General features: G+C 36.7%; 2 protein-coding genes and 1 long non-coding RNA gene across 4 annotated transcripts in view; 2 read left to right on the forward strand and 1 right to left on the reverse strand.

The window, feature by feature from the left end:
- LOC125489058 overlaps positions 1 to 1,018 on the reverse strand; it is a 48,118-nt gene extending 47,100 nt beyond the window's left edge. The window contains exon 1 of the long non-coding RNA XR_007266705.1: positions 866 to 1,018. This is a non-coding gene — a long non-coding RNA (uncharacterized LOC125489058). The remainder of the gene's footprint in view (positions 1 to 865) is intronic.
- Positions 1,019 to 1,273: 255 nt separating this feature from the next.
- Positions 1,274 to 2,623, forward strand: LOC125489492. Its single transcript, XM_048625479.1, has 3 exons — positions 1,274 to 1,684; positions 1,962 to 2,031; positions 2,142 to 2,623. The coding sequence occupies exons 1-3, from the start codon at positions 1,454 to 1,456 to the stop codon at positions 2,621 to 2,623; spliced, it is 783 nt and encodes a 260-aa protein (XP_048481436.1). The 5' UTR covers positions 1,274 to 1,453.
- Positions 2,624 to 10,919: 8,296 nt separating this feature from the next.
- On the forward strand, positions 10,920 to 26,643 carry LOC105394142 (nucleosomal histone kinase 1). 2 transcript variants are annotated; one of them, XM_038117320.2, is made up of 7 exons: positions 10,920 to 11,341; positions 11,597 to 11,666; positions 19,498 to 19,694; positions 21,892 to 21,975; positions 22,376 to 22,508; positions 22,964 to 23,134; positions 25,477 to 26,643. In XM_038117320.2, exons 1-7 carry the CDS (start codon positions 11,111 to 11,113, stop codon positions 26,367 to 26,369), a joined length of 1,779 nt encoding a protein of 592 aa, XP_037973248.2. In that variant the 5' UTR covers positions 10,920 to 11,110; the 3' UTR covers positions 26,370 to 26,643. The 2 variants fall into 2 exon arrangements, with proteins under 2 accessions (XP_037973248.2, XP_048479489.1); XM_048623532.1 differs by lacking the exons at positions 10,920 to 11,341; positions 11,597 to 11,666 and adding exons at positions 18,542 to 19,011; positions 19,231 to 19,300.
- Positions 26,644 to 27,046: the final 403 nt, after the last annotated feature.

A 27,046-nucleotide genomic window follows, 5' to 3' on the forward strand; every position in this document is an offset into this window, starting at 1 on the left:
TATATATATTATACAAATACGATATAACTTCAACATTATTTTATTTTATTTTTCAATTAGGTATCCACATCACACTCTGATTTATAATTTTAACTACAGTGATTATTTTTAAAATATTGCACTAATTTTTAAGTTTTACCTACTTAAGGTTTTGTTTTTATAGTTTTTAAGAACATTTTTACTTAAATTGAGAAACTGTTTTTATTTTATTTTTGTTTTTGTTTCCTTTATTAACTTATTAACTTTTTTACGTTCGAAGACATGCATCCTAATAAATGTAAAGTTTGTTTTTGTATAATTTAAATTTCAAATTGTTAAACTACGCCACCTGACTATATTTAAACAAATTGTTAAACTGTTTACTGGCTGTCCACGACACAGGCCTAGCCTAGTGTGGTAGCCCTTGCTATATCACCACCTTTAAATTGTTACCAAACACTGCAACCTATACTTTTTGTATCGTAATCTTAAATTTAAATAAATATTTTTTCATTTTCATTTTTTTTTTTTTCAATCTCAACCAGCACACCACAACCATAAGTCTAAGAATTTCAGGTCTTCTCTTTAACAGTAACAGTCTTGTTAACAAACACAGTAGCTGGAACTAGAACTAGGGTTGTCACCATGGTGAAAGGTCCACCGCCATCGCCATCGTCTTTCGTTGACTTGACTTCCCCAAGACCAAGGAACAGAATACTTACTCTCTACCGAGAGTCCATGCCATGCTGACCAAGACTAGCCAGGGGAATGGGATGAAGGAACAGTTGATACGTAACTCTGGATCCTTCCAGAAGGGTCCTCCCTTTCTCTGTGCTGTGGTCGTGCAGTCTGAGTACAGCGAGTAATATAAAAGAGAACCTCTTACCTGATATTCAGCCGTGGGCCGTACCGTTGTTGGTCATGATCAGCATTGAGTCAAAAATCTGCAATACGGCTTGTGAATGTGAATTTTACAGCATTATTATCGAAGCGTAATTTTTATTTTACTTTCAACAAATCAACAAAGTTTAACAAAGTTAAGAATTTGAAAGTTTTTAAACAAAACGAAACGAACGGAACGGAACAAGGATTGAAAAAAATCGTTTGGTACTCTGTGAATCGGTAAAAAATAGACCAATCAGAGAATACATACAGACACACCAACCAATCACATAGCTTCGATTCAATCTTAACTGTCAATGTCAGCGTAGCGCGTGCCGTCGATGTCAAGTGTCAACAACTCAAACTCAACTCAAACTCAACATTGTCATTGTCATATTGTAAACTGCTGTCCTCGGCGCGGACGACGTTTCCTTTAGAAATTTGTTTGTGATATGAATATTTTGATTTGATAGAGAAATTGAACTCCCAAGATTATTGGATTGGATATTTACAAATTAATCAATTGATTCATGTGCTACATTTACTGAGTTTTTAACCGTCATAGCCACAAATTTCTGTAAACAATCTCAACATGAGTGGACGCGCTAAAAAGAAAACAGCTGCGGCGCCAAAGAAGAAAGCCAATGGTTACAAAATGCCGGCTCCCATCGCCACGGGGGAGGTGATCCACGACACGCTGATGAAGAAGAAGTGGCGGATCGGGCCGTCCATCGGCGTTGGCGGCTTTGGGGAGATCTACTTGGCTTGCCAGCACGAGAACTCGCCCAAGAAAGGGTCAGACTATCCGTTTGTTATCAAAATTGTAAGTACATAGTACTTTATAAAATCAGTGTATAATAAATCAGTATGTAATATAAATTGTGTCTATCTAGAAATTTTAAAAACTTAGATTTATTCTTTATTATGATCATCAGTCCTCTATCGCCTGCTGTTGGGTATAGGCTTCCTTTTGTGTGTTGCATATTTATCACATGCACTTTTATAAAAGCGGATGTACACATGTTTTTTGAACCTCTAACAGCAGGCAGGCTATATCTGTCCCAGCTTTGAAATATTCTCTAAGGTAGTGTTTTTTTCAGGAACCTCATGAAAATGGACCCCTTTTTGTGGAGAAGCACTTCTATGTCAGAAATGCTAATAAAGATGATAGTAAGTTTTATTCTATTTCTACATAAATTTATTATTTACTCATAACAGATAAAATTTATGATATAAAAAGGTAACAATATTGACAAAACCATGTTTCTTTTCCTCCACAGAAGAACTAATAAAATTCTTCACATACTTCAACACCTTAAAACCTCGCGATGTGCCCGACTACACCAAGTGTGTGCAGATCTTGGAGGGGTACCTCAAGAAACACGGCAAGAACAGGAACAGCAAACGGGAGTTCACTCCCACCAAGAAGACTGTGGCCAAAGGCAGGGCCAAGAAACTACCCGAGAGTGAGGAAGTGGATGTGGAAGAAACAGCATCGAAGCCTAAAGAAAATGGAGTCAAAATATCGCCAAGAAAGAAAGCAAAGACTAAAAAACCTGAGTTTAGTCCGCGTTGTATAGCTATTTGGAAAATCGGAAACAGGAGACCTCATCAGGTAGATTTTTTTAACCCGTTATATGAATCATTTCAATACCCTCTGTTGTGCCCTCACGGAACTCCCAGTTGGACTATTAACAAACAGACGAATGACGGATCAAAGCTTTCACAAAATAAATACATACGTTTTCTTACTTTTGTCTGAAGCGCGTTTTGTTGATTACATTGTCGTGTTGAAGAAGAAAGGCTTAGATATATTCAAAAAAAGACCGACTTGCTAAGATCAGCCCCGTGTAATGAAATTAGGAACAATGAACGTGAATTTGTAGGCGATGAAACCATACAGGGGGAGGGTGGTATCGTACCGGGACGTGTTTATCTACCCAACACTTTTACTGGCGGGCCACGTTACATGAAAACCAAATATATGGACGCTATTGCAATTGTAAACCGGCTAGGCACACCATCATTCTTTTTAACAGTAACTTGTAACCCAAAATGGTCAGAAATTCAAAAATCTCTTGCACCAGGCCAAAAACCTTATCTAAGCTTGTGTGCGAGAGTATTTAACTTAAAATTAACACAGTTGTTGAGGGACATTCGGTCCGGTACTTGGTTTGGCAAATGCATATACATCATACACGCCATTGAATTTCAAAAGCGTGGTCTGCCACTGCCACATGCCCACCTTTGTTTCCGCGTTGATGGTGGCGGACCAAATCAAAACACCGATATCGATAAATTTGTCAGGGCAGATATACCATCCGCGGACGAAGCCGAAGGTAGATTGCGACAGGCAGTTTTAAATCACATGATCCATGGGCCCTGTGGACCTCCACACAGAACAGACCTTGCTGGGATAATGAAAAAAAAAATGCTCCAAGTTTTCCCCCAAAAATGTAGACGTAACATATACAGACGATAAAGGGTTTGTACGTCTTCGTAGAGATGCCCACAATAGCTTATAGGTTTCCGTAACCGGCCAGTAGAAGTGAGTGATTTGTGGGTAGTACCTTACAACGCTGCCATCCTCCTCAAGTATGACTGTCACGCTAATTTAGAGGTCTCCTCCGCGCATAAAATTATCGCGCGTCTCATGTCCGTGGCTCATCAGGTGGCGTAGTGTTGTGTACGATGTTGATTACGTAGGCGGGACAACAGCACATAGCATGTTTAAATTTCCTTTAGACATTGTGGACGATTTAGGATATTGGAATATAACGAACGGCACACAGAGAGCGGAGCTTATTTATCATGCGTCAGTTTGTTAGATCGCTCTTTACGGGATTTAATGAACTCTGATAGACTTTTCGGCGGGAAGGTAATTGTTTTTGCGGGAGATTTCCGTCAGATCCCACCGGTAGTAACAAACGCTAGAAGTAACGCAGACGTAATGAATTGTTCATTAAAGTCCTCTCATATTTGGCCGCAGTTAAAATGTTTTGCCCTATTAATAGCGTTAGGGAAATTAATAATATAGTAGCCAGATATATTTCAACATATAATATCTAAGGTAATATTTATAAATATGTATTTTTTAAGTTTAAGCTTAGATTAAAAGCGATCATGTTTAAAACGGCTTCCCCGACTCTCTGTATAAAAGAGTTGGGCAGGCCGATTCTCGTTTAGTCTGTGTTTTGGTTACTGAAACTGCTGCCACTATTTTATCTTATTACGTTAGGTAATATGTATTTATCTTATTTCGTTATAAGTGTTATTGTTATAATTATGTAAGTGTGATTCTTGGTGAAAATAAAAGTGATCAAAAGTAACATGGAGTTTTCTCTTACACTATTGCCAGTACTTAACCTTAACAGTAACCTTAATAATTATCTCGACCAGCACACCACAACCATAAGTCTAAGAATTTCAGGTCTTCTCTTTGACAGTAACAGTCTTGTTAACAAACACAGTAGCAGGACTAGGGTTGTCGCCATGGTGAAAGGTCCACCGCCATCGCTATCGTCTTTCGTTGACTTGACTAGCCCAAGACCAAGGAACAGAATACTTACTCTCTACCGAGAGTCCAGGCAAGGCTGACCAAGACTGGCCAGGGCAATGGGATGAAGGAACAGTTGATACGAACTCGAGAAGGACCCTTCCGCTGTGTTGTGCTCGTGCAGTCTGAGTACAGCGAGAAATAGATAAGAGAACCTCTAACCTGATATTCAGCCGTGGGCTGTGCCGTTGTTGGTCATGATCAGCATTGAGTCAGAAATTCGAGATACGGCTTTCTTTACAATACGAACTTTACAGCATTATTATCGAAGCATTATTTTTATTTTACTTTCAAAGTTTCATTCAACTTTCAACAAAGTGCTAAGTGTCACAAAGTTAAGAATTTTAAAGTTTTTAAACGAAACGAAACGGACGGAACCATGACGGAACGGAACAGAGATTGAAAAAAAATTGTACTCTGTGAATCTGTAAAAAAATAGACCAATCAGAGAATACCTACAGACATACATGAGACACACCAACCAATCACATAGCTTCGATTCAATCTAAACTGTCAATGTCATGTATTTGGCGTTGCGCGCGCCGTCGATGTCAAGTGTCATGTCAACTCAACACTGTCATTGTCATATTCAGCGTTGCCAGATCGTCCTAAAAAGGACGATTTTCGTCCTATTTGACGCTGAACCGTCCCCTCGACGTCCCTTTGCATCCACCGTCCCTTTTAGGACGCAATAAGTTCGGAGTCTTTTAGTGAACTTTCATTTAGGTACTTTATTTTGCCCATTACGATGATCCGCAGATAAAAATTCACGAAAAAAACAGACACAATTAATAAACAAAACCCAAAATAATTATTCAAATGACTGTCAAAAGTGTCAAAATGGGTTAACATTACCTAGAACGCAAAGCAAATACAACGAGTTTTGTTTACTCTATATGGGTTCCGTTTATAGTTGACGAAAATCATATTCACAAAATTATTTCTCGAAATTAAGTGCTTCCGCAGTACTTATAGTACTTATACATATCTATCACCAAAAATCAACAGCTCATAACTCTTTATTATCGGCCTTATAAGATAAAACAGCCTTATTAATTTGATACACTTACAGATCGTAACTTTTTTTTAAACCGTCCCTTTTTATTAGAAACCGTCCGTTTTTAGGTAAAATACCGTCCGAAATGGTTCAATGGGACTGGCAACACTGGTCATATTGTCAACTGCTGGGACTTCCTTTTTTGGCGGGAACTGGAAGGGCGCCTTTTTTGAACAAATTTTTAAATAAATTCAAATAACTTGGTAAACTTACGAAATACCTATCTGGGGCTCATCGTAATGGAGCCGGAGAGCGGCGGAGATGACGATGGGTGTATGGCGACACCCCGGACAACAAAGAAGCGGAAAATGAAGGAGCAGCTTCCAGCGGCGGCTTCGTCACCGGACGATAAGTACAAACCCTACTTTAAACCTGAATATAAGAGGTCATACCCGGACAACAGCTCTAAGGAGGAATTCCCGATCTATGTTGAAGGAATTAATGAGAAAATTGGGAACAAAAACCCCTTATATCTCTCAAAATTTTTCAAAAATGTAAAGGGCATAGTCGAAAAGCGTAGATTGAATGCGAACAAAATTATGGTAGTCTTCAAACAGGCGGTAGCAGCAAATGACTTCCTAAGCCATAGTTGTCTTAAGGAGAACAATTTGAAGGCGTACATACCAGCGGCGTCGGTGGAGAGAACCGGCACCATTAGATTCGTCGATAAGGAGTCGAGCAATGCAGAACTATATGAAAAACTGATGGCTGATGCTGAAATTATAGCTGTGAGACGGTTCACCAAGAAAGTAGGTCAGGAAATAGTCCCTCTCACTACGGTGAGTGTAACATTTGTAGGCACTTCCCTCCCACAGTATGTTTTTTTGGACAAGTGGAGGTACAGGGTTTACACTTATGTGCCACCACTGATGCAATGTTTCAAGTGCATGAAGTTTAGACACAATGCAAAAATATGTAGAAATGATGAGGTATGTTCAAGGTGTTCAGGTGCACATTCCTACAAGGAGTGCACATCAGATAACTTGAAGTGTTGCAACTGTGGTGGGGACCACCTAGCTATATCTAAGTTTTGTCCCATTAAAATAGAACAACGTAAAAGGCATGAATCAAATTACCTGACTAGGATGTATTCAAAAGTAGTATCAGACAAAGATTTTCCGGCGTTGCCCAAACCGAAAACAGACAAATCAGTGACATTGGCATTGAAAACCAAGTCTACCCCAGTTAAGAAAGTTGAAAATAGTCATGAGTCCCCTATCACAACACCGGTTTCAACCGTTCCAACACCGACTACTAACTCCAACACCTTGTCCTATGACTACCTTGTAAAAGATGATATCTTTTTACAAAAAATAATAATGACCTTAGTTACGTTAGCTAATTCAAATAAAACAAACACAACCACACACATTAAAGATATATTGATTCAAAATCTTACCAAATAATGGCTGTTTTAAAAATAATGCAACATAATATTCAGAGTGTCAATAATAAAAAGGCTTTACTTAAATCATCATTAATTCAAAATAATATAGATGTGTGTCTTCTCAATGAAACCTGGCTAAAAGATTCAAACCCCTATTTATCAATATCTGGTTATAATTATATAGGAAAAAATGCTAAAAATGAACATGGCGGTGTAGGTATTTTAATCCGTAATTCCATTAAATATAAACATCTGAAGACTAGTTTTTATCAAGATATTCAATCCATAGCAGTTTCTTTGTCCACAGCAAACGGTCCACTTTCAATCCTGTGTGTATACTGCCCACCTAAAACAAAAAACACCAATAGTCTCATTAGGATAAATAAACTAAGAAACATTGTAAAACAACTACCGAAACCTTGTATAGTATCTGGTGACTTTAATGCACATCATATTACTTTTGGATGTGAAATTACTAATCCTAGAGGTAGGGAATTATTAGACCTTTTTGATGAGTGCAACTTATGTTTACTAAATACTGGTGCACCAACCACTGTCGGTAGACCCGGATGTAATGCATCAGCTATAGACGTGACCTGTGTCAGCCCAGACCTTGCTCCATTATGTGAGTGGCGCGTGGGTGATGATGCTATGGGTAGCTATCACTTACAGACCTTTACTGACATTATTGTATCTACTACAAACTATCAAGTAAATGATGACATTGAGAAATTCTTATTTAATAAAACAAACTGGGAAAGCTACCATAACTTATCAGAGGCTTTGTTTACAGATTTTAATTCTAATTCTGATAGTCCATTACAAAAATATGATGAAATGTGTAAAATACTCAATACTTTAAGGAATGTGTGTGTACCTGTGTATAGGTGTCATGCTGGTAAAACATGTAGGGCTCCGGCTCCGTGGTGGAGCGAGGACTGTGCTGAAGCTGTAAAGAAATCAAAAGATGCGTTAGCTAAGTATAGGAATGATATGACAATTGAAAATTATATTGATTACAAAAGATTAGATGCTAGGAAAAAAATGATTATTAAAGAAGCTAAAAGCTCAAGTTGGAAAAAGTTATGTTCATCTTTTAATAGATACACACCAATTTCTAGAGTGTGGAACTATATACGGAGATTTAAAAGAATAAATACCAATAGAAATATATCTAAGAATGACGAATGGATTGATAATTTTATAGACAAATTGGCACAACCTGCAAATAATGCTACAGATATAGATTTAGAATATATCTTTAACTCAGTTAGTAATGATGATACAACATTATTTTTGTTACAACCATTTACAGATGAGGAATTTAATATAGCATTGGCTTTAAGAAAAAACACTACTCCAGGATTAGACAGTTTTCCATATATTATGTTACAAAATTTACACATATCAGCTAAAAATAGTATATTACAGATCCTAAACTCACTATGGTCACAACAACTGATTCCAGAGTCATGGAAAACTCAGTGTGTTATACCTATACTGAAATCAGATAAACCGGATGATGATCCTAATTCATACAGACCTATCTCTTTAGCCTCGTGTATAGGAAAGTTATGTGAGCAAATGATAAAGATAAGACTAGACTATTATGTTGAAAATAAGAATATAATTCCTTCATGCCAGTTTGGGTTTAGGAAAGGAAAAAGTGCAGTCGAAAGTTTTACTACATACCTGATAGATATGAAGAACTGTTTGTTGTCTAAGTCAACAGCAGTGTGTGTGTTCCTTGATGTGCAGGGAGCCTATGACAATGTCAATCTCCATCAAATGGCAAGGGTTCTGCATTCGTTGAAACTACCTGGAAAATTAATAAAGTGGCTGTTTAACTTTTCATTTGGTCGTACATTATATGTTAAGTATAATAATATTTTACATGGCCCAAAAAACGCATACAAAGGTCTAATGCAAGGTGCCTCCTTGTCCCCAATACTCTACAATTTATATACTTCACAAATTCTCCATCATTTACCCAAAGATGTTAAAATATTACAGTTTGCTGATGATATTTTAATATATTGTGTAAATAGTAATGTACAGGTTGCTCAAAGAAACATTAATTTAGCTTTAGATAAGCTTAATTCTTATTACTCAAATGAATTAAAGCTAAGTATTAACTCAAGTAAAAGTTCAGTTTTAGTATTTGGTAGCAATAGGTCTGTAAATATAAAATATAATAATATCCAATTACCACAAACAGAAGAAAAAAAGTTTCTAGGTGTAATTTTTGATACAAAATTAAAATTTGAAAAACACATAAATTATATTTGTAGAAATGCAATGAGGGGTATAAATATTATGAGATCATTAGCTGGTACATTTTGGGGGTCAGATCCTAAAGTCCTAAGTATGTTATACAAAAGCTTAGTTCGCAGCCACTTTGATTATAGTGCAATTGTATACATGAACATAAGCCCAGTTCTATTGAAAAAATTGGATGTAATACAAAATATGGCATTACGCATTATTAGTGGTGCTATGTGTACAACTCCTATAAATAATATGGAAGCAGAGACTTGTATACAACCTTTATGTATAAGACGTTTATTTGCTACAGAGAAATTCTGTTTGAAAGTCTTAGCAATAAATAATGATATAGTTAGTAGTAGGATCTGTTTACCTGAGGTTCTGCAATCGTCTTTACAAACAACACCTTATGTTTCGGCAGCGGATATCCTTAACAGTCAATATCCTTTAATCACCCGGGTTATGGGTTTTGTCACTGATTTGTCTGGAAATATGCACAAGAGTCAGTTATGGCCAGTATATGAATGTAAATATGAAGCATTAATATGTAAACTAAATGTAGATACTAGTTTTATTCTAGATGAAATAGATTTTAAAGAATATTGTTCTAATAAAACTAATAGTTTATATTTGTACACAGATGGGTCAAAGTCTTTGAATTCTGTAAAGTCTGGTTATTATGACCCTCAAAATAAGACAACTAAATGTTTTAACTTGGATCAAAATTGTAGTATTTATACAGCAGAAGCATATGCAATTTATCAAACTCTTATATATGTACAAAACTTGAATAATATTGAACAATACAATGAAATAATAATAGTTTCTGACTCTAAAAGTGTACTATTGTCATTACAAAATTTCAGTTTTAATTATAAGGTCAATTATATTGTGTATAAGATTAGAAATATTGTATATAATCTCAATATTAATGTGACTTTTAAATGGGTACCGTCTCACAGAGGTATCAAAGGCAATGAAGTGGTTGACAAAGCAGTCAATTCTAATCACGATGAAGATCATAGCAACATATGCAAGATTCCTTTTACCGACCTATACACGAATTTGAAGAACGATAAAAGACGACTATGGAATGAATATTACAAGGATATTTCGAAAATGAAAGGAAGATGGTATGCAGAGATCCAAAAAGAACTCCCAATCAAACCATGGTATCATAACCATAAGGATGCCAATGAGAGAAAATATATAACCATTATAAATCGCCTGAGATTTGGACACTGCCAAACGCCTGCCCATTTACATCGCATGAAGATAACTGACAGTAACAAATGCACTTACTGTGAAGCTGATGGGGCAGACTTGACCCATATTGTTATGACATGTCCCAAATTTAACATGCAGAGACTAGCTCTTGTGGCTGATATACGAGAAGCTTTGAATACAGAGGAGGAGAACGAGATCATGAACACTTCGGCTTCGGATGCCTTGGAAGAAACGGTTGAATCGGTTGATTCAAACTTGATGTCAATGCCTGATTTGCCTGCACAGATAATGACAGCTGACACCTGTCATCCTCGGAATGCTGTACCCCGCCGCGTTCAAGATATTTTAGCAAACCAAAAACTGTATAAGTGTTTATTTAATTTTATATCAACTACTGTTGAACAAATTTAATGTTGTTGTGTTTTTATCTGTAATTATTTTAGTTTAGTTTATTATTTTCTGTTTTTATTGTATGTTTGTATGCCTATGGACTTGTTTCCGGCGAATAAATGATTAAAAAAAAAAAAAATATGTCAACTGCTGTCCTCGGCGCGGACCAAGCGGACGTTTCCTTCAGAATTTATGTTTAGAATTTTGTATGTGATGTGAATATTTTTGATTTGATAGAGAAATTGGACCCCCAATAATATTGGATTAGATATTTGCAAATTAATCAATTAATTTCGTTTTAATACATGTGCTGCATTTACTGAGTTTTTAACCGTCATAGCCACAAATTTCTGTAAACAATCTCAACATGAGTGGACGCGCTAAAAAGAAAACAGCTGCGGCGCCAAAGAAGAAAGCCAATGGTTACAAAATGCCGGCTCCTATCGCCACGGGGGAGGTCATCCACGACACGCTGATGAAGAAGAAGTGGCGGATCGGGCCCTCCATCGGTGTCGGCGGCTTTGGTGAGATCTACTCGGCTTGCCAGCACGAGAACTCGCCCAAGAAAGGGTCAGACTATCCGTTTGTTATCAAAATTGTAAGTAATATTTTATAAAACCTGTGTAGATATTTTTAAAAATAATTGTGCCAAATTTTAACAACTTTGATTTTTTTTTCTGTGTAATCAGCATCAGTCCTCTATCGCCCACTGTTGGGTAAATGCCTCCCCTACTTTTGTGTGTGCCAAATATATCACATGCACCTTTATAAAAGGATGACTTGTATTTTATTTTAAACTAAACTAAGCTAACAGAGTCCAGATAAATATTCACTAAGGTTATGTGTTTTTCAGGAACCTCATGAAAATGGACCCCTTTTTGTGGAGAAGCACTTCTATGTCAGAAATGCTAATAAAGATGATAGTAAGTTTTGTTCTATTTATACATATCAGATGAAATTTATATTGCTGTCCTAAGGTACCCCAGTGGTACAAAGGGCCTTTACAAGGACTTTGTAGGATGTTCTGTTTAGTAACATAATCTTTCAACTTCAATTTATCCATCTTCGAAATTGGTTATAATGCTATAATACTGACCATAAAACTCATTCCGAATTCCAGTAACAAAATTCATGAAGTCCAAGAAGCTGACAACTTTTGGAATGCCGACTTTTGATATGCGGGGAACGGCTCCCATGACTACAAGGGAGAAAAGTACCGCTACCTGGTGCTGGAGCGCTACGGGAAGGACCTGTGGGCACGATTTAGGATATTGGAATATAACGAACGGCACACAGAGAGCGGAGCTTATTTATCATGCGTCAGTAATCATCTACGACGAAGCCCCTATGGCCCACAAATATTTTTTATTAAATATCGGATCTAATAATATTCAGTCAGAACCTATACATTCAGGCCGCAACATCACCAATTTGATAAATGTCTCTAACGTAAATTATGTGACAGAAGTATATTGGCTTATTGATTCTGTATTTCCAACTGATATTATACTGAATAGATTAATGACTGAATACAACAATTTAAATAATCGGGTCGGAGATGTTGACATCTTTCATATGTATTTGGCCAAGTTTTCTCAACTGTTAGCTGTTTTTTTTTAATAATGACACTTTTATAATCAACTAATTTAATTAATTAATAACTAATTTAATCCAACAAAAATTTCATGTTAAGTATACCAAATAATTTATATCAAAAATTGTACATAATTTATACTAATTAATTATTATTTTTTGTTTTTGTATAAAGTTTTATTTTGATTTTATTGTATAAATGTATAAATTTTATATCTTCTAATAGTTAATTAATATTGCATGTTTTTTGCCTATATTTTGTAATTTAATTTAATACATTATTTGTAAATGCTGTGCATGTCTGTTATGTGTGCACACTTCGGACCTACATTATTATAAACTTACTTTTAATTCAATGTTTGTAGTGTGTGCTGTTGACGTGCCAATAAATAAACTGAATGCCTCAATGACCCGGATATCTGTTGTCAGCGAGCGATACTGTGTACACATAATAACGGCGTTAGAGAAATTAATAATATAGTACTAAATAGGGTTTCCGGAGAACTGCTGCATTTCTTTTCAGTCGATAAAACCGTTGCGGACAATGCCGACGAAATATGTTTATAGAATAGAATAGAATTACATAATTACAGTATACATAAGTTATTAAATACAGTAAAGTGACAGTCATGTTTCACCGAGTAATCGGTATGTGAAATATAGGACAATAAAATATACGTACGATAATCTTACAGTTGATGCTTTATTCACAGATTCAAAATAATAAATACATTATTATTTTTATATGTAATAACAGGGTGTCCACTATCTGGAAAGTCAGGGAAAGTCAGGGAAAAGTCAGGGAAGCTCTAGGTGGTCAGGGAAAGTCAGTGAAATTGATGGGCCACCTGGAAAGTCAGGGAAAAATTACCTTTTTCTAGCAAAATTGTTAGTACTTTCCTTTAGTAGTAATACTTCTTTTTTACGTGAAATACATAAGTCATAAAATAAAATCTCGTTTAGTTTTGGAATATTTTTGACTGATCCTTACTATTATACTATAATAATTACTTATACAATTCAGTTTTTAAAATCTACGCGATTTAATAAAATATGACAGTTGTAAAAAATAGTAGGAATTCTAAAAGATTAGCTAGATCCCAGACTCACCTCGTATATATACAGGTTGATGCAAAAGAGGGTGACTCATCTCACCATTCAAAACAAATTTAGTTTAAAGACTTTTAGAAGTTCGTGATAAAAACGTCATTTTGTTGGTGCAGACGCGCTGCAGCCGCGCTCATTAATTGACTTGGAAAAAAGGAGGAGGTTCTCGATTCGCTAATTATTTTATACGTCAGCGAGATCGCATACGCTGCCTCCGCGCGGCGTCTATTAATCAATAATCTACTTTTTACTAATTTAGCAGAGCAAAAATGTATTCTATTTTGTACTACATGTTTAATCAAAGTTCATAAAACACAACTAAGTAACAACTTTTTCAGGCAGGAGAGTGCCATACAAAAAAAATGGTTCTGTTTCAATTTCTATTTAGGTTTCAATTTCTACTTTTATGGTAGGTAATCAGTCAAATTTGGTCAGACTATTAAACTAGGCAGTATAGCAACTTGGACTAAGGAAGCTGCAAGGCGGATGCGGATGATGATTTTTTTCGGAAATTTTCAATACTCACACAGCAAAAGTTGTTTAGAATGACCTCCTAAGGCTCAAGAGGGAACCTCGAGAAATCGGTATTCAGGAAAACGTTTGCTATCGTGTGTGCACTCATGCCCCGGGGCTCGGGTGCTATAGAGATAAATGTAGCTCGTGACAAACATAGGTCGAATGGCGTAGTGGTTAGTGGCCCTGACTGCTATGCCGAAGGTCCCGGGTTCGATTCCCGGCTGGGGCAGATATTTGTTTACAGACAGATATTTGTACTCGGGTCTTGGGTGTCGATATTTATAATTTATATGTATCTATCTATGTATAATTTGTGTAGATATATGAGCTGTCCGACACCCATAACACAGGCTCTGCCTAGCTTGGGGTCGGATGGCCGTGTGTGAGATGTTCCCACATATGTATACATTATAAAAAAAATAGGTACTTTCCTTGATAAAAATTCAGGGGAAATCGTTATTCACCAAGTAAATATCAACAATTCTTTTTGATTTTGATGTCAATCGTTTCAGCATAATATATTCTAGAAGGTAGGTTTCGCCTTTAAAAAATACATCGTTTTTGTTTAACAACGGCATGATTCGGCGCAGTTTTGATCACAAAAATTGCGTTGCTTGAGGTGCCTATATGTTTAAATCTATAGCAAATTTAGAGAACAGAAATAACTATAAACCTAGTAATTTATTGTGTCGTTAATATCCTAAAAAATCATGGAGATTGGATAATATTTAGAAGTAGAACAACGTTAGTGTGTGTTAAGTGCTTTACTTCCCTATTAACATACCATTTTTACCGACCCTGTATACATATTTTACGCAGTCAACTTATAATAAGTGTCAAACAAATGAATGTAAAACTTTGAAATCAAGTTTATGTCTTCAAATTACTTAAATTTGGTTTATATGTTGATATTTGGTCAGGGAAATTTTCTGAAACGGTCAGGGAAAGTCAGGGAATTTTTTGGAGCATTCTGAGTGGACACCCTGAATAAGTTCATGTCCATTATTTTAAAGATGTACATATATTAGTTAAAGCACCAAATGAATCATTAATAATAAAACAATTCCATTCACAATATTATAAAATTATACATAGCAATTCATAATATATTATATAATTAATTACAATTGAATAAGTTAACAATAAAAAATATAAATTTATTTATTATCATTAAAAAAATCATGAATCGTATAATATACCTTTTCTGTTAGCCAATGTTTTAGTTTTTGTTTAAAATTAATTTGTGGTAATTTCTTTATATGATTTGGGATACAGTTATATAGTCATGATGTGACAATTTTTGTTATATAAAACACTTGTGTTCTTGGGTAACACTAGTCGTTCTTTGTTCCTGGTGACAAAATTTACAGTGTTACCAACTGTTATGTACAGATTTAGGTTACTTTTGACATGTACAGCTACCTCAGGTATGTACATAGATACAAGTGTCATGATTTTGGACTTCTTAAACAGTGGCTTGCACGAATCTGTTTGTTTCTTGCCATAAATCGCCCTCAAACATTTTAAAAAAAATAAATGCTTTATTAAAGTCGGTCGAGTTGCCCCAAATTAATAGTCCATATCTTGAGACGGAGAGAACATATCCGTGATATGCTGCTAGGGCAACCTTTTGGCCTGATGTTTTGCTTAGCCTGTATAGAGCAGTGCCTATCAATTGTAACACCGAGAAATTTTACTGAGTCTGACTCTTTTATTGTTTTATTTTGATGATTTATTGTAATATCAAGTTTAATTTTGGAATTGAATGTAAGTAGTTTTATCTAAATTAACTTGTAAATTATTTGATTCGAGCCATCCTACAACTGATTTGTTTGTTTTAAAACATTTATTTCTCTAAAACTTATTCTATTACAAGAAATATAAATATTCTGCCAATTGTAGAAAGAGCTTAAAAGTGTTTGAAATTGATATTGGACGATAATTTTCTACATTTAGTTGAGATTTTTTTTTATGGATGGGTACTATAAGAGCTTCTTTCCAAATAATAGGGAAACTTCCTTCTCTTAGTGATCGGTTGTATATTATGCATAGAGGAAGTGCAAGCGCAGCTCTACAGTTCCAGATGAATAGTGGTGAAATTTGGTCACTTCCTGCACCTTTGTTGCAGTCTATTTGGTGTAACGCTTTTAGAACTTCATCTTCAGACAGTTGTATTGAGTGCAGATGTGAAGCTACACCATTTTTAGGAGGGGGTAAATTAGTATCAGGGTATTCATCGGAGGGTGATGGGAAGACACTAAAAAAGAAGTTATTAAAGGCCGAGCAGATCTCCTCACCTTCAGTTACTGTTTCTCCATTATATTTAACATACTTTGGGTAGTTCGACGCATTACGACGAGACTTAACAAATGACCAGAGCTTTGGGTTGCCAAAAATTTTATTTTCCATGTATTTGACATATTTGTCAAAACACTCAGTCTGTACCCTGTGCTGTAGTTTTCGTAAAAGTTGAAATTCTGCGTAGTCAAGACGGTTTTTGAATTTTTTCCATCGGGAGTTAGCCTTGTTTTTCTCGCGAATTAAAAAAGTTAATCGATATTTTCGATTGTAATATCCTTAAGTATATGGCCACACTCATTTTAAAGACGTCAAATGAGCCTTCTAAAAGAGGATGGGCAAAAATATATGGGAGCTGGGACCACCCTCCAATAGCAATAAGACTAACATCGTTGGATAGGTCTTGTCAATAGGAATAACTTTTGCTTTGACAGCTTTGTTGTCACAGTTCGTTCAGAGATAAGTAAGTACTTATACTTATGTTCATTGGTTTCGCCCATAACATCCAGTAACACCTTTATTTATAAACACTTTATTGTACCTATACAGTACAGTTACAAAAAATGGACTTAAAAGTAGTGTAAGTACCTATAAAAAGGCGGGCTTATTGCTAAGATGCAATTTCTTCCAACCAACCTTTGTTTGGTGGAGAACTAAAGTTTTTTAACTCTTTTAATACAATAAAAAGCTATAAGGACTTAAGTTCATTTAAACATAAAACAATGTGGTAAGTACTTACCTGGGTGATTCTCAAATGACGCGATTTAGGTATGTCCAAGCAATAAAATACATGAAATTGATAGTTTTATACCAAGATGTATTTTTTTAAATAATGTATCTTGTGTCCGTTTTTATACATTAGTAATGAAAAGCATAAATTTATAAAGAAAGCGACAATGATTTTTTAAAACTCAATATATAAGTTCTTTGGCGCGTCCTTCACTTGATTTTATTTTTAGGTCAAGAAAAACTCACTTTTTAAAGCTTATGATTTATATGTTATGTTTATAACAGATACTTACGGTAACTGTAAATTAGGTTTCTATTTACTCTTAGGTTTAGGGTTTAGTTTTCAAAAATATAACGCATTCAATTTGGTCTGAGAAAAAAATCTAACTTATTTGGCGTAACGATACCGTCTTCCTACTCTGCTTTTAAACGATCACCGGACATAATCACCGATGCGTCCCACACCGTTCAGTCCCCCGCTATCTTCGACCAGGAACACAGGAGCGTAAGTTTACGAAGTATGACGAAAAAATATTTTTTTTGCGCCATAACGGGTTTTGGTCCGGTAAGTGCCTAATTTGTTCGATTGTTACTTTCATGCTATTATTTGTTTTTGTTGCATGCATATTTTTGTCCACGTATGTCTATTCAAACAGTATGCACGTGTCAATAAGATGTTCAAATTGTACATCAGCTTTCTGTTAAAATAAATTTGAAGTGATGATTTCTAATTTCGTTGGCAATAATTTCTTTGGATTTCTTTGGCATACCTACTGCGCCAACGAAATTAGTTTTGGTACAAAGAAATTAGTATTGAGTATGAAACACCATTAATAACGCTAACTTTATGCATTCAATGGTACCGATTCTGAAGGGCGCACTTCCTAATTTCAAAATGAGCTAAAATCTCTAAATTTAACTGACATTTTTGTTATTCTGAAGGCAACGATTTTAACGGCCAACTAAATAACAATGGGCAGATTGGGACCACCCTCCAATAGCATTAACCCATATATGCCCAGAGGGTCGCTAACGACCCACTTGAGTTTTTTGCATATTTGAACTCAGAATCTGAATCTTAATCATATCCCAAAGTAAAACAACTTCATATAAAAACTAGTTATGGGCATATATGGGTTAAGACTAACATCGTTGGATAGGTCTTGTCAATAGGAATAACTTTTGCTATAATAGTATATAATACGGCTTGTGAATCTGAACTTTACAGCATTATTATCGAAGCATAATTTTATTTTACTTTCAACAAAGTGTCACAAAGTTAAGAATTTGAAACAATGATTTGTACATTTGAACAACGCTAGTAATATATAAGTCAATGATTTGAAAGTTTTTCAACAAAACGAAACGAACGGAACGGAACAAGGATTGAAAAAAATTGGTACTCTGTGAATCGTTAAAAAAATTCACCAATCAGAGAATACCTACAGACACACCAACCAATCAAATAGCTTCGATTCAATCTAAACTGTCAATGTCATGTATTTGGCGTTGCGTGTGCCGTGCCGTCGATGTCAAGTGTCAACAACTCAACATTGTCATTGTCAATGTCATATCGTAAACTGCTGTCCTCGGCGCGGACGACGTTTTCTTTAGAATTTATGTTTAGAATTTTGTTTGTGATGTGAATATTTTTGATTTGAAAGATAAATTGAACCCCTAATATTATTAGATTGGATATTTGCAAATTTATCAATTAATTCCGTTTTAGTACTTGTGCTACATTAACTGAGTTTTTAACCGTCACAGCCACAAATTTCTGTAAACAATCTCAACATGAGTGGACGCGCTAAAAAGAAACCAGCTGCGGCGCCAAAGAAGAAAGCCAATGGTTACAAAATGCCGGCTCCCATCGCCACGGGGGAGGTGATCCACGACACGCTGATGAAGAAGAAGTGGCGGATCGGGCCGTCCATCGGCGTCGGTGGCTTTGGGGAGATCTACTCGGCGTGTCAACACGAGAACTCGCCCAAGAAAGGGTCGGACTATCCGTTTGTTATCAAAATTGTAAGTAATATTATATAAAATCAGTATTATTATTTATTTAGAAAATTGTGCCCATCTTCAAATTTTAAAAACGGTTGTTTTCTTTGCCATCATCAGTCCTCTATTGTTGGGTATCGGCCTCCGCTTGTGTGTGCCATATTTATCACATGCGGTTTTATAAGCAAGCAGGTAATGTCTTTCCCAGCTTTGAAATATTCACTAAGGTTGTATTTTTTTCAGGAACCTCATGAAAATGGCCCTCTGTTTGTGGAGAAACACTTCTATGTCAGAAATGCTAATAAAGATGATAGTAAGTTTTGTTTTATTTATACATATCAGATAAAATTTATATTTCTGTCCTAAGGTACCCCAGTGGTACAAAGGGCCTTTACAAGGACTTTGTAGGATGTTCTGTTTAATAATACAATCTTTCAACTTCAATGTATCCATCTTTGATATTGGTTTTAATGCTATAATACTGACCATAAAACTCATTCCGAATTCCAGTAACAAAATTCATGAAGTCCAAGAAGCTGACAACTTTTGGAATGCCGACATATGCGGGGAACGGCTCCCATGACTACAAGGGAGAAAAGTACCGGTATCTGGTGCTGGAGCGCTACGGGAAGGACCTGTGGGCACTCTTCAAGGAGAACGGCAGGTCCTTCCCGCCCGCCACTGTGTTCCAGATTGGAGTGCAAATGGTAATTTAGTTATCTACTACCAGTGATCCAGGCAACAGAAGAACATGGAATGGCAGTGAAATTGTTACCTAAACCTTTTCTTTAGTTTTTTTAAGAATATTAGTGGTTGTCTAATGAAAAGAGATTTAATGTTGTGCCATTAACTTAATGGTGATCACTAATGAGTATAAAAGTACAAAATGGTCATTAGAAAACTTAAAGATACTGAGATAATTCATAATTGTATTATTATTAAGAGCAGCATTTCTTTAACAGTTTTAAAATCCAAATTCAAAGTGGCCTTGTAATACTAAAAGTATTTACACAATGTTAAGATTTTCAGTTCTTTTTATTAGGAACTTTGAAAATAGACTAGATAATTCATTGACCTTGGTCTGATTATGACAAATGTAAATATATTCACAGCCACACACCACACATAAATTAGCAACTGTGAAAATAGCCTGTAAATTAGCAACAAAAATCACTACATCTAAAATTATCATCATCATGATCAGCCTCAGCCCAAACTCAACTATTGCTGTATTGCCTTTGTTCCCTTCGAGTCACACATCAAACCTGTCACACTGTATACAGTGTACAGGAATTCTTCATGAAAAGTGTGCCATGGAGTCACAGTGTTACTCGATGGGAGTGTTACTCGTTGGGAATGATTTATTTCTGAATTCCAAACCAGCCGCTGTAACTGGATGGGAACATAAACTAGAAAATTCCCAACTGTCCTCCCGTTACTCGTTAAGATTTGTTCAGTGATGATGAATGATGATGATGCCTAACCAGTGATAGGTACTGTGACTTATACAGTGTGTTGTTTTTCGGACCCGATGGGGGTTTTTTCTCGATGATATTACTCGTAGAAACTTTTTTTTTTTTTATTATTATTTATTATTACGATTTTTTTTATTTTCGTTTCTTGAAAAAGTATGAAAATATAAATAATTATTACGAACAATCAAATAAGTTTTAATAAACTAGTTAACAATAACATTATAATATCAAAACCGAATTGTAAAATCCATTTTTCTATGAATGATAGATAGATACTGGGTGGGTAGTACAGCAGTAGCCACAAAATAATAGAGAAAATGAAAATTTTTATTTCCCAAATTTTGCGTGGAGGTGACTTTATGGCAGTTTGATATGTACTTATCGACTCATATCTGCTCTGCTTCACCATGAAGAAATAATTAGGTACTTCCGAAGTTCCTACCTCAGATTAATGATGATTTGGCGCTTACACCGCGGGCGCGCCTCGGACATAGACGGAAGATGCAGATGATCTCAAAATAATGGCGAAAATTATGGGGACCAACACCGATCTAGTACTTACGTACTTATTTATTTATTTTATTCGGAGAACTTAAACTAGTTAAAACTTAATATTACTCATTTGCATAACAGCCATGTAGTACCTAGTTATAGTTATCGCATATGGTGGAATTCAGATCCATTGGACTCTTGTATTGGCTCAAAAGACTTGATGAGGTTTCACTAGCGCCATCTACCTAAATCTCTTATTCCCTCCATCCAAAGGTTGTCTGGCAGAGATCGCTTTTGGTGATAAGACCGCCTTTTGTACCCTTATTAGGTTCGTCATCTTTAGCCTATAGCAGTCCACTGCTGGACGTAGGCCTCTCCCAAAGCACGCCACTGGATGTGATCTTTAGCTTTCCGCATCCAAATTAAGTTACAACTTGTATATTTTATTATTCTTTTGGGATGTACAAATAAAGTGTATTCTATTCTATAATCGGTTTTTGTCTATGGTGGAAAATTCTTCATTGAAAATCCCAACAAGTTACTGTGACTTGTTGGGAATTTTTATTTTCATAGTTCCAACTAGTTACAGTGTTACAGTTGTATGTGACACGTTGGGAATGAAGGAAAAGGGTGTTTCAACGAGTAACAGAGTGTGGACTGATGGGAATTTTGAACATAAAATTCCCAACGAGTAACAGTGTGACTGGTTGAGGTGTGACTGGCTGGGAACAAAGGCTGTATTGCTGGACACTTGCCTCACACATTTGTTTACTCCACTCCAGATTCCAGATTTCAATCATCTCACCATGGGTCATTGTTTCATTGTTTGTCGGCACATAAGACTTGAGCTTGTAGATTTGAGTTGTCATTTACATCATAATTATTATAGTTCTCTTACCTCAACTTAAATGGTTTACCTTAAAATGACAATTTCCAGCTGGAAGTGCTGGAGTACATCCACAGCCGCGGCTACGTGCACGCCGACATCAAGGGCGCCAACATACTGCTCGGGCTCAAGAAGGTACCCTCTATTTTATTATATTCTCTGTGTATTTGTGGGTTCCCCTGTCTAGAAGTGCAGGTTGCTTCCATGTCTTCCTTCACCAAATAGCATGTGAAATCTATTGGCTATCATTTGAGCCCACAACTTCAAGATCTTATCAGCAATGCCATTAACGTTCTATTGTTTAACTCGGATGTTACAAGGGGGGTGTTGTAAGTTTAACGCCTCAGTGTATCTATACCTGGACAGTGGAAATCCGTTATCTCTGCCTACCCCTCTGGGAGACAGGCGTGTGCGTGTATGTATGTATGTAACTGTACCTACATCTTTCTGTGGCTGCGTAAGTCCGAAACGGCTGAACGGATTTTGTTTGTATAGGTATTTCGTGTACTTTAAATTAATCGGTTTGCCTATACAGGGCACGGAGCACCAAGCCTACCTGGTGGACTTCGGTCTGGCGACCCGCGTGACGGACAAGGAGTTCAAGCCGGAGCCCAAGTGCGCGCACAACGGCACCATCGAGTACACCAGCCGGGACGCGCATCTCGGAGGTATGTGCTGTTAACTTGTTGCCCATTTAAAATTATATTTTTGCAGTTTTTTTTTTTAAACCAATAAGTACCTAAAATGGGGGGTACTAATTATGCTCTCATAATTCGTCACCTGGGAGGCAGGGAGGTTGCTGCTATTTATTTATTTATAAATTTTAAACTATTAAGTAACCCCCTTATTCATAGAAAAGTTAGAGAATGTTTTAGCTATTCAACTGTTTTATGAAAACTATAATGTAGAGCAGTGAATTAAGGATGCCATATTTCAGGCACTGAGGAAAAAAAACACTACATTTCAGGGTCAGGGTGCTAAAATATTGTTAAAATCCCAACTGCATTTCATTCATGTGTCATTGTGTCATTTTCTGCAAATTTTTTGCCTATTTTTGCATAATAATTTGCATTTAATTTTATTTTTCGTCTTACACAAGTTGAATTTTCTCCTCCATCCTCAGTGCCGACAATGCGTGGCGACCTCGAGATCCTGGCGTACAACATGCTGCAGTGGCTGGCGGGGTCTCTGCCGTGGGAGGACCGGTTGGGCGAGCCCAAAGCCGTGCAGGCTGCCAAGGAGGCCTTCATGAAGAATGTGAAGGCTGAGGTGGCTAAACTAGGGGATGTGCCAGGTGAGTTTTAGGGCTTGTTTTAATTACTTAAGGGTTCATTTGGATGCTCAGGTCGACTATCGGTCCGCTCTGAAAAAACAACTTTCGTAGGTAATGGATTAGGAAGACCGAAGATAGAGTGTTGTGGCCACAAAGCAAATGCATAGTAGAGCTGTTGTAAGCAACGTAGCCGTGACGTAGCCAAGTTCGACCTGTCGTCACACGGTCTGTAGTTCAGTTACTCCACGCTTGGGGTGCTGACATCAGTGCGTGACAGGTCCCGAGCTTGAGCGGTACAGTTGAGTCTTGAAATGATTTTATTTTACGTGTTTCTCGATCAAAATGAAGTTGTTGCATTGTTGGATGTAAGAGCTACAGTGATGATAGAAGATTTGTGGACGAAAGCAAAGTATATTTTCACGCGTAGTAATATTTTAAATTATATTTTATTTTACTTCTAGAACATTCTAAATTGCTGGAAGCGCCATCTAGTGTCAAATAGAAATACTAGTCAGGGATGTACTCAGGCCGGATGCCGCCGGATAAAAAATAAATAGGGGGCGTCATGTTTATTATGAATTAAATATTTAGTTTTTTTAGATTTCCTGACACTGCATTGAAGCAGCAATGAATTAAACTAATCCACAGGCTGAGTCCAACAAAATACAGCAAAGTATGTTCTCTACATTTTAATGCGGAGGACATACCTACTAAACACGAAAATAAGGTTTGAAAAAAATAAGAGAAGGCGCTTACCCTAACATTCCATCACAAGAAAAGCTTAAATTAATTACTAAAACCATCAATGTTGAAAAAAGGCGGAAGGAATCTCGCTAACTAAACACTGAGGCACAACAATGGCGGCGACATGGGAGTGTGTGGGTGCGTCGTGATGATTATCAGCCATAAATGAGGATTGGCTCCATTCGCTAAATGCACATATCCAAGAACAGACACCTTTATTTAATCATATCACACACCTCTCCAAAGAAATTATAGAGAAATATATAAATATTAGATTCAGGCATATTGCTACTTCCAAACACAACAGAGTCACAAAGCGACAGCATTTTAATAAGACTGTTCTTTTTACAGGTGATTAATATTATACCTGATTTTAATCACCTGAATATCCGAAATGAAAACGATTCCGTGTTTGGAGGTCACGTTGAGCTGTCGATCCCGCCATCTGGGCCCTGAGTGCGAGTTTTTTAACCTATCGAGAAGTGAAATCGAAACGCAAATTTGTATGGCGCTGGAGACACGCCACCTAGCGGTAAGTAGCTGTACTAGCTCCGCGGCATACAAATCTGCGTTTTCGATTTCACTTCTCGATAGGTTAAAAAACTCGCACTCAGGGCCCAAAACTGCCGAGTATAATATAACTGGTGTTTTGGTCCGTACTCACATAGGTACGGTATTACTCGATCGAGCTAAACTGTCGAGTATAATATAACCCATGGCATGGACTTTCGTCCACCCATTCAGCTTTGATTTATCGTGTGGGGCGCGTCGTTTAGTATTCACATACACATATTTCGAGCGGCTTCGAGTAGGTTCAACGAAAATTACTTTCATTTAATTCCATCGGGCCGGCTCGGCGCGAGCCTTCGAGCTGTTTTTTGAGGTGAGTTTTGCGGTCCATACTTAGATTTTTACTCGACTTCGAGTAAAACTATTGAGTAATAACGATAGTGCGTACTATCCATTTAATTAACAATAAGTGTTAATATATAAATAATAAAAAAGTTAACTGTTAAATAGGTAACTATTTAATAAACAAAACATATTAAAATATTTTTTTCATGTTGCCCTTTTCTCATACTGTATTTAATTCTGACCATTTAGCGCCCCATTTTATATTATGCCTTAGTCCGTCCCTGTCTACCAGTTCGCAATGACAAATAAATTTGAAATACATTACGTCATTTATTCTTCTTTGGCCTTCAGATATCATATGAGCTACGCAATGTATAACCACAGAGGCTACTTTTTCTACTTGAACTTAGATGGCGTTAACCTGAGCTTTACATAAAAGTTCATCTACATGAACTAAGATGGAGTTCGCGTCCCGCACCCCCGCGCACCTCAGCCTTCAACCCCGATTAGTGGCCTCATCTCATCCTATATAGAAAACGAAATATGGCAGCTCTACTATGTATTTGCTTTGTGGTTGTGGCGCTGCTTGAGAGGTCTGTGCCTAGCAGTAGAATATTATGGGCTGATGATGATTTTTTACGATAGTTGTGTATTTGACTCATAATAAGAGCATAATAAAATAGATATTAGGACAAAACTTATTAGAACAACGCAGACTCAGCTGTAAAACTTATTGACAAAACCATGTTTCTTTTCTTCCACAGAAGAACTGATAAAATTCTTCACATACATCAACACCTTAAAACCTCGCGATGTGCCCGACTACACCAAGTGTGTGCAGATCCTGGAGGGGTACCTCAAGAAACACGGCAAGACCAGGAACAGCAAACTGGAGTTCACTCCCACCAAGAAGACTGTGGCCAAAGGCAGGGCCAAGAAACTACCCGAGAGCGAGGAAGAGGATGTGGAAGAAACAGTATCGAAGAGAAAGCCTAAAGAAAACGGGGTTAAAACGTCACCAAGAAAGAAAGCAAAGACTAAAGAACCTGATAGTAAAGAGGAGGATGATACAGAAAGTAAAGCGAAGACCAAAGAGAATGGGACAGAGAAACCACGGCGCGGGAGAACCCCAAAAATACTCGTCCAAGATACAGACTCTGAGACTGAAAACTGCGAGAATGAGACGCCGAACGGCAGCGCACAGACTAAAGCCAAAGTTGTAAGGAAAAAGAAGTCGGCGAAAAGGAAATCATCGGAACCAGCGCTTTTAGTTAATGTTAAGAAAACTAAGTTAACTCCTAGAGCGACGCCGCCGGTTAGGAAAGGACTTGTCAACACCGCAACACAGACCTCCGGATCTAGAACTAGAAAGAGCCCTAGACAGGTGTCCTTCGATAGTCCTATATGCGCCATCATAGGTGAGGGTAAAGCTTCAAAACTATCCAAAGACAGTGAAGTGAACTCGAGCGGTGATATCTTTGATGATTCCTTTGAGATTCAGGAGAAGAAAGTTAAACCGAGAAGGAAATTGTTATCTGATGAAGAGGTGACGGTCAAGAGGGTAGTTAAGAAGAAAGTGACCACTTTGAAACCGAAAGCTAAGTCGTGGAGAGATACACCCGCAGTGCTCAATGGTCGGTCACCGCCAACCTCATAACTAAACTTGGTAGGTAAGTTATTATGTGGATAATCAATTTGTAATAGGTGGAAATCATTCCAATCGGCTAGCCCAGTTTCTTGTTGAGTAAATCTACATAAGCACTAACTTAAATCCAGCTAAGTTCAGCTTAACTGGATGTTTTCGGTTGTGAAACTGGCATAGCATAAAACAGCTGTAAGTTAAGTACTTATTATTAACTCGAATAGAATTTCAATTGACACCAATGTACAATATATCGTTAAGTACTTCATATACTTATCAATATACAATTTAAGGGCCTGCACAGGGTGACGTGCACCGCCAAATTTGGGTTTTCAATGCTCTTCACACAGCACACGCAGTGACACGCACACATGTAAGTTTGCACAGTGGGTCGATAAACTTTTACTCGCCAACTTTATTGACAATTATGTTCAAGTATATTTTGGGTGATTTTAGGGTAAGTATAATTTTTAATTACACTGGTAAGCACCAGGAAAGAGTAGAAATTAATAGGGGTGTCACTTTTCTCTATACTCGGAACCCGATTAGATTTCTAAACAAATGTGGTATTTACTTGTAGAAAGGTAACTACAGGTATTAAAGTATAGATAATAAGTTATACTAAACCGAAAGGGGATGACTCAAGGGGTCATTCTGAACAACTTTGGTTCTACGAGTTTTGCAAATTCGAG

Source organism: Plutella xylostella, chromosome 3 (assembly GCF_932276165.1).
Source record: "Plutella xylostella chromosome 3, ilPluXylo3.1, whole genome shotgun sequence".
Classification (NCBI taxonomy): Eukaryota; Metazoa; Arthropoda; class Insecta; order Lepidoptera; family Plutellidae; genus Plutella; species Plutella xylostella.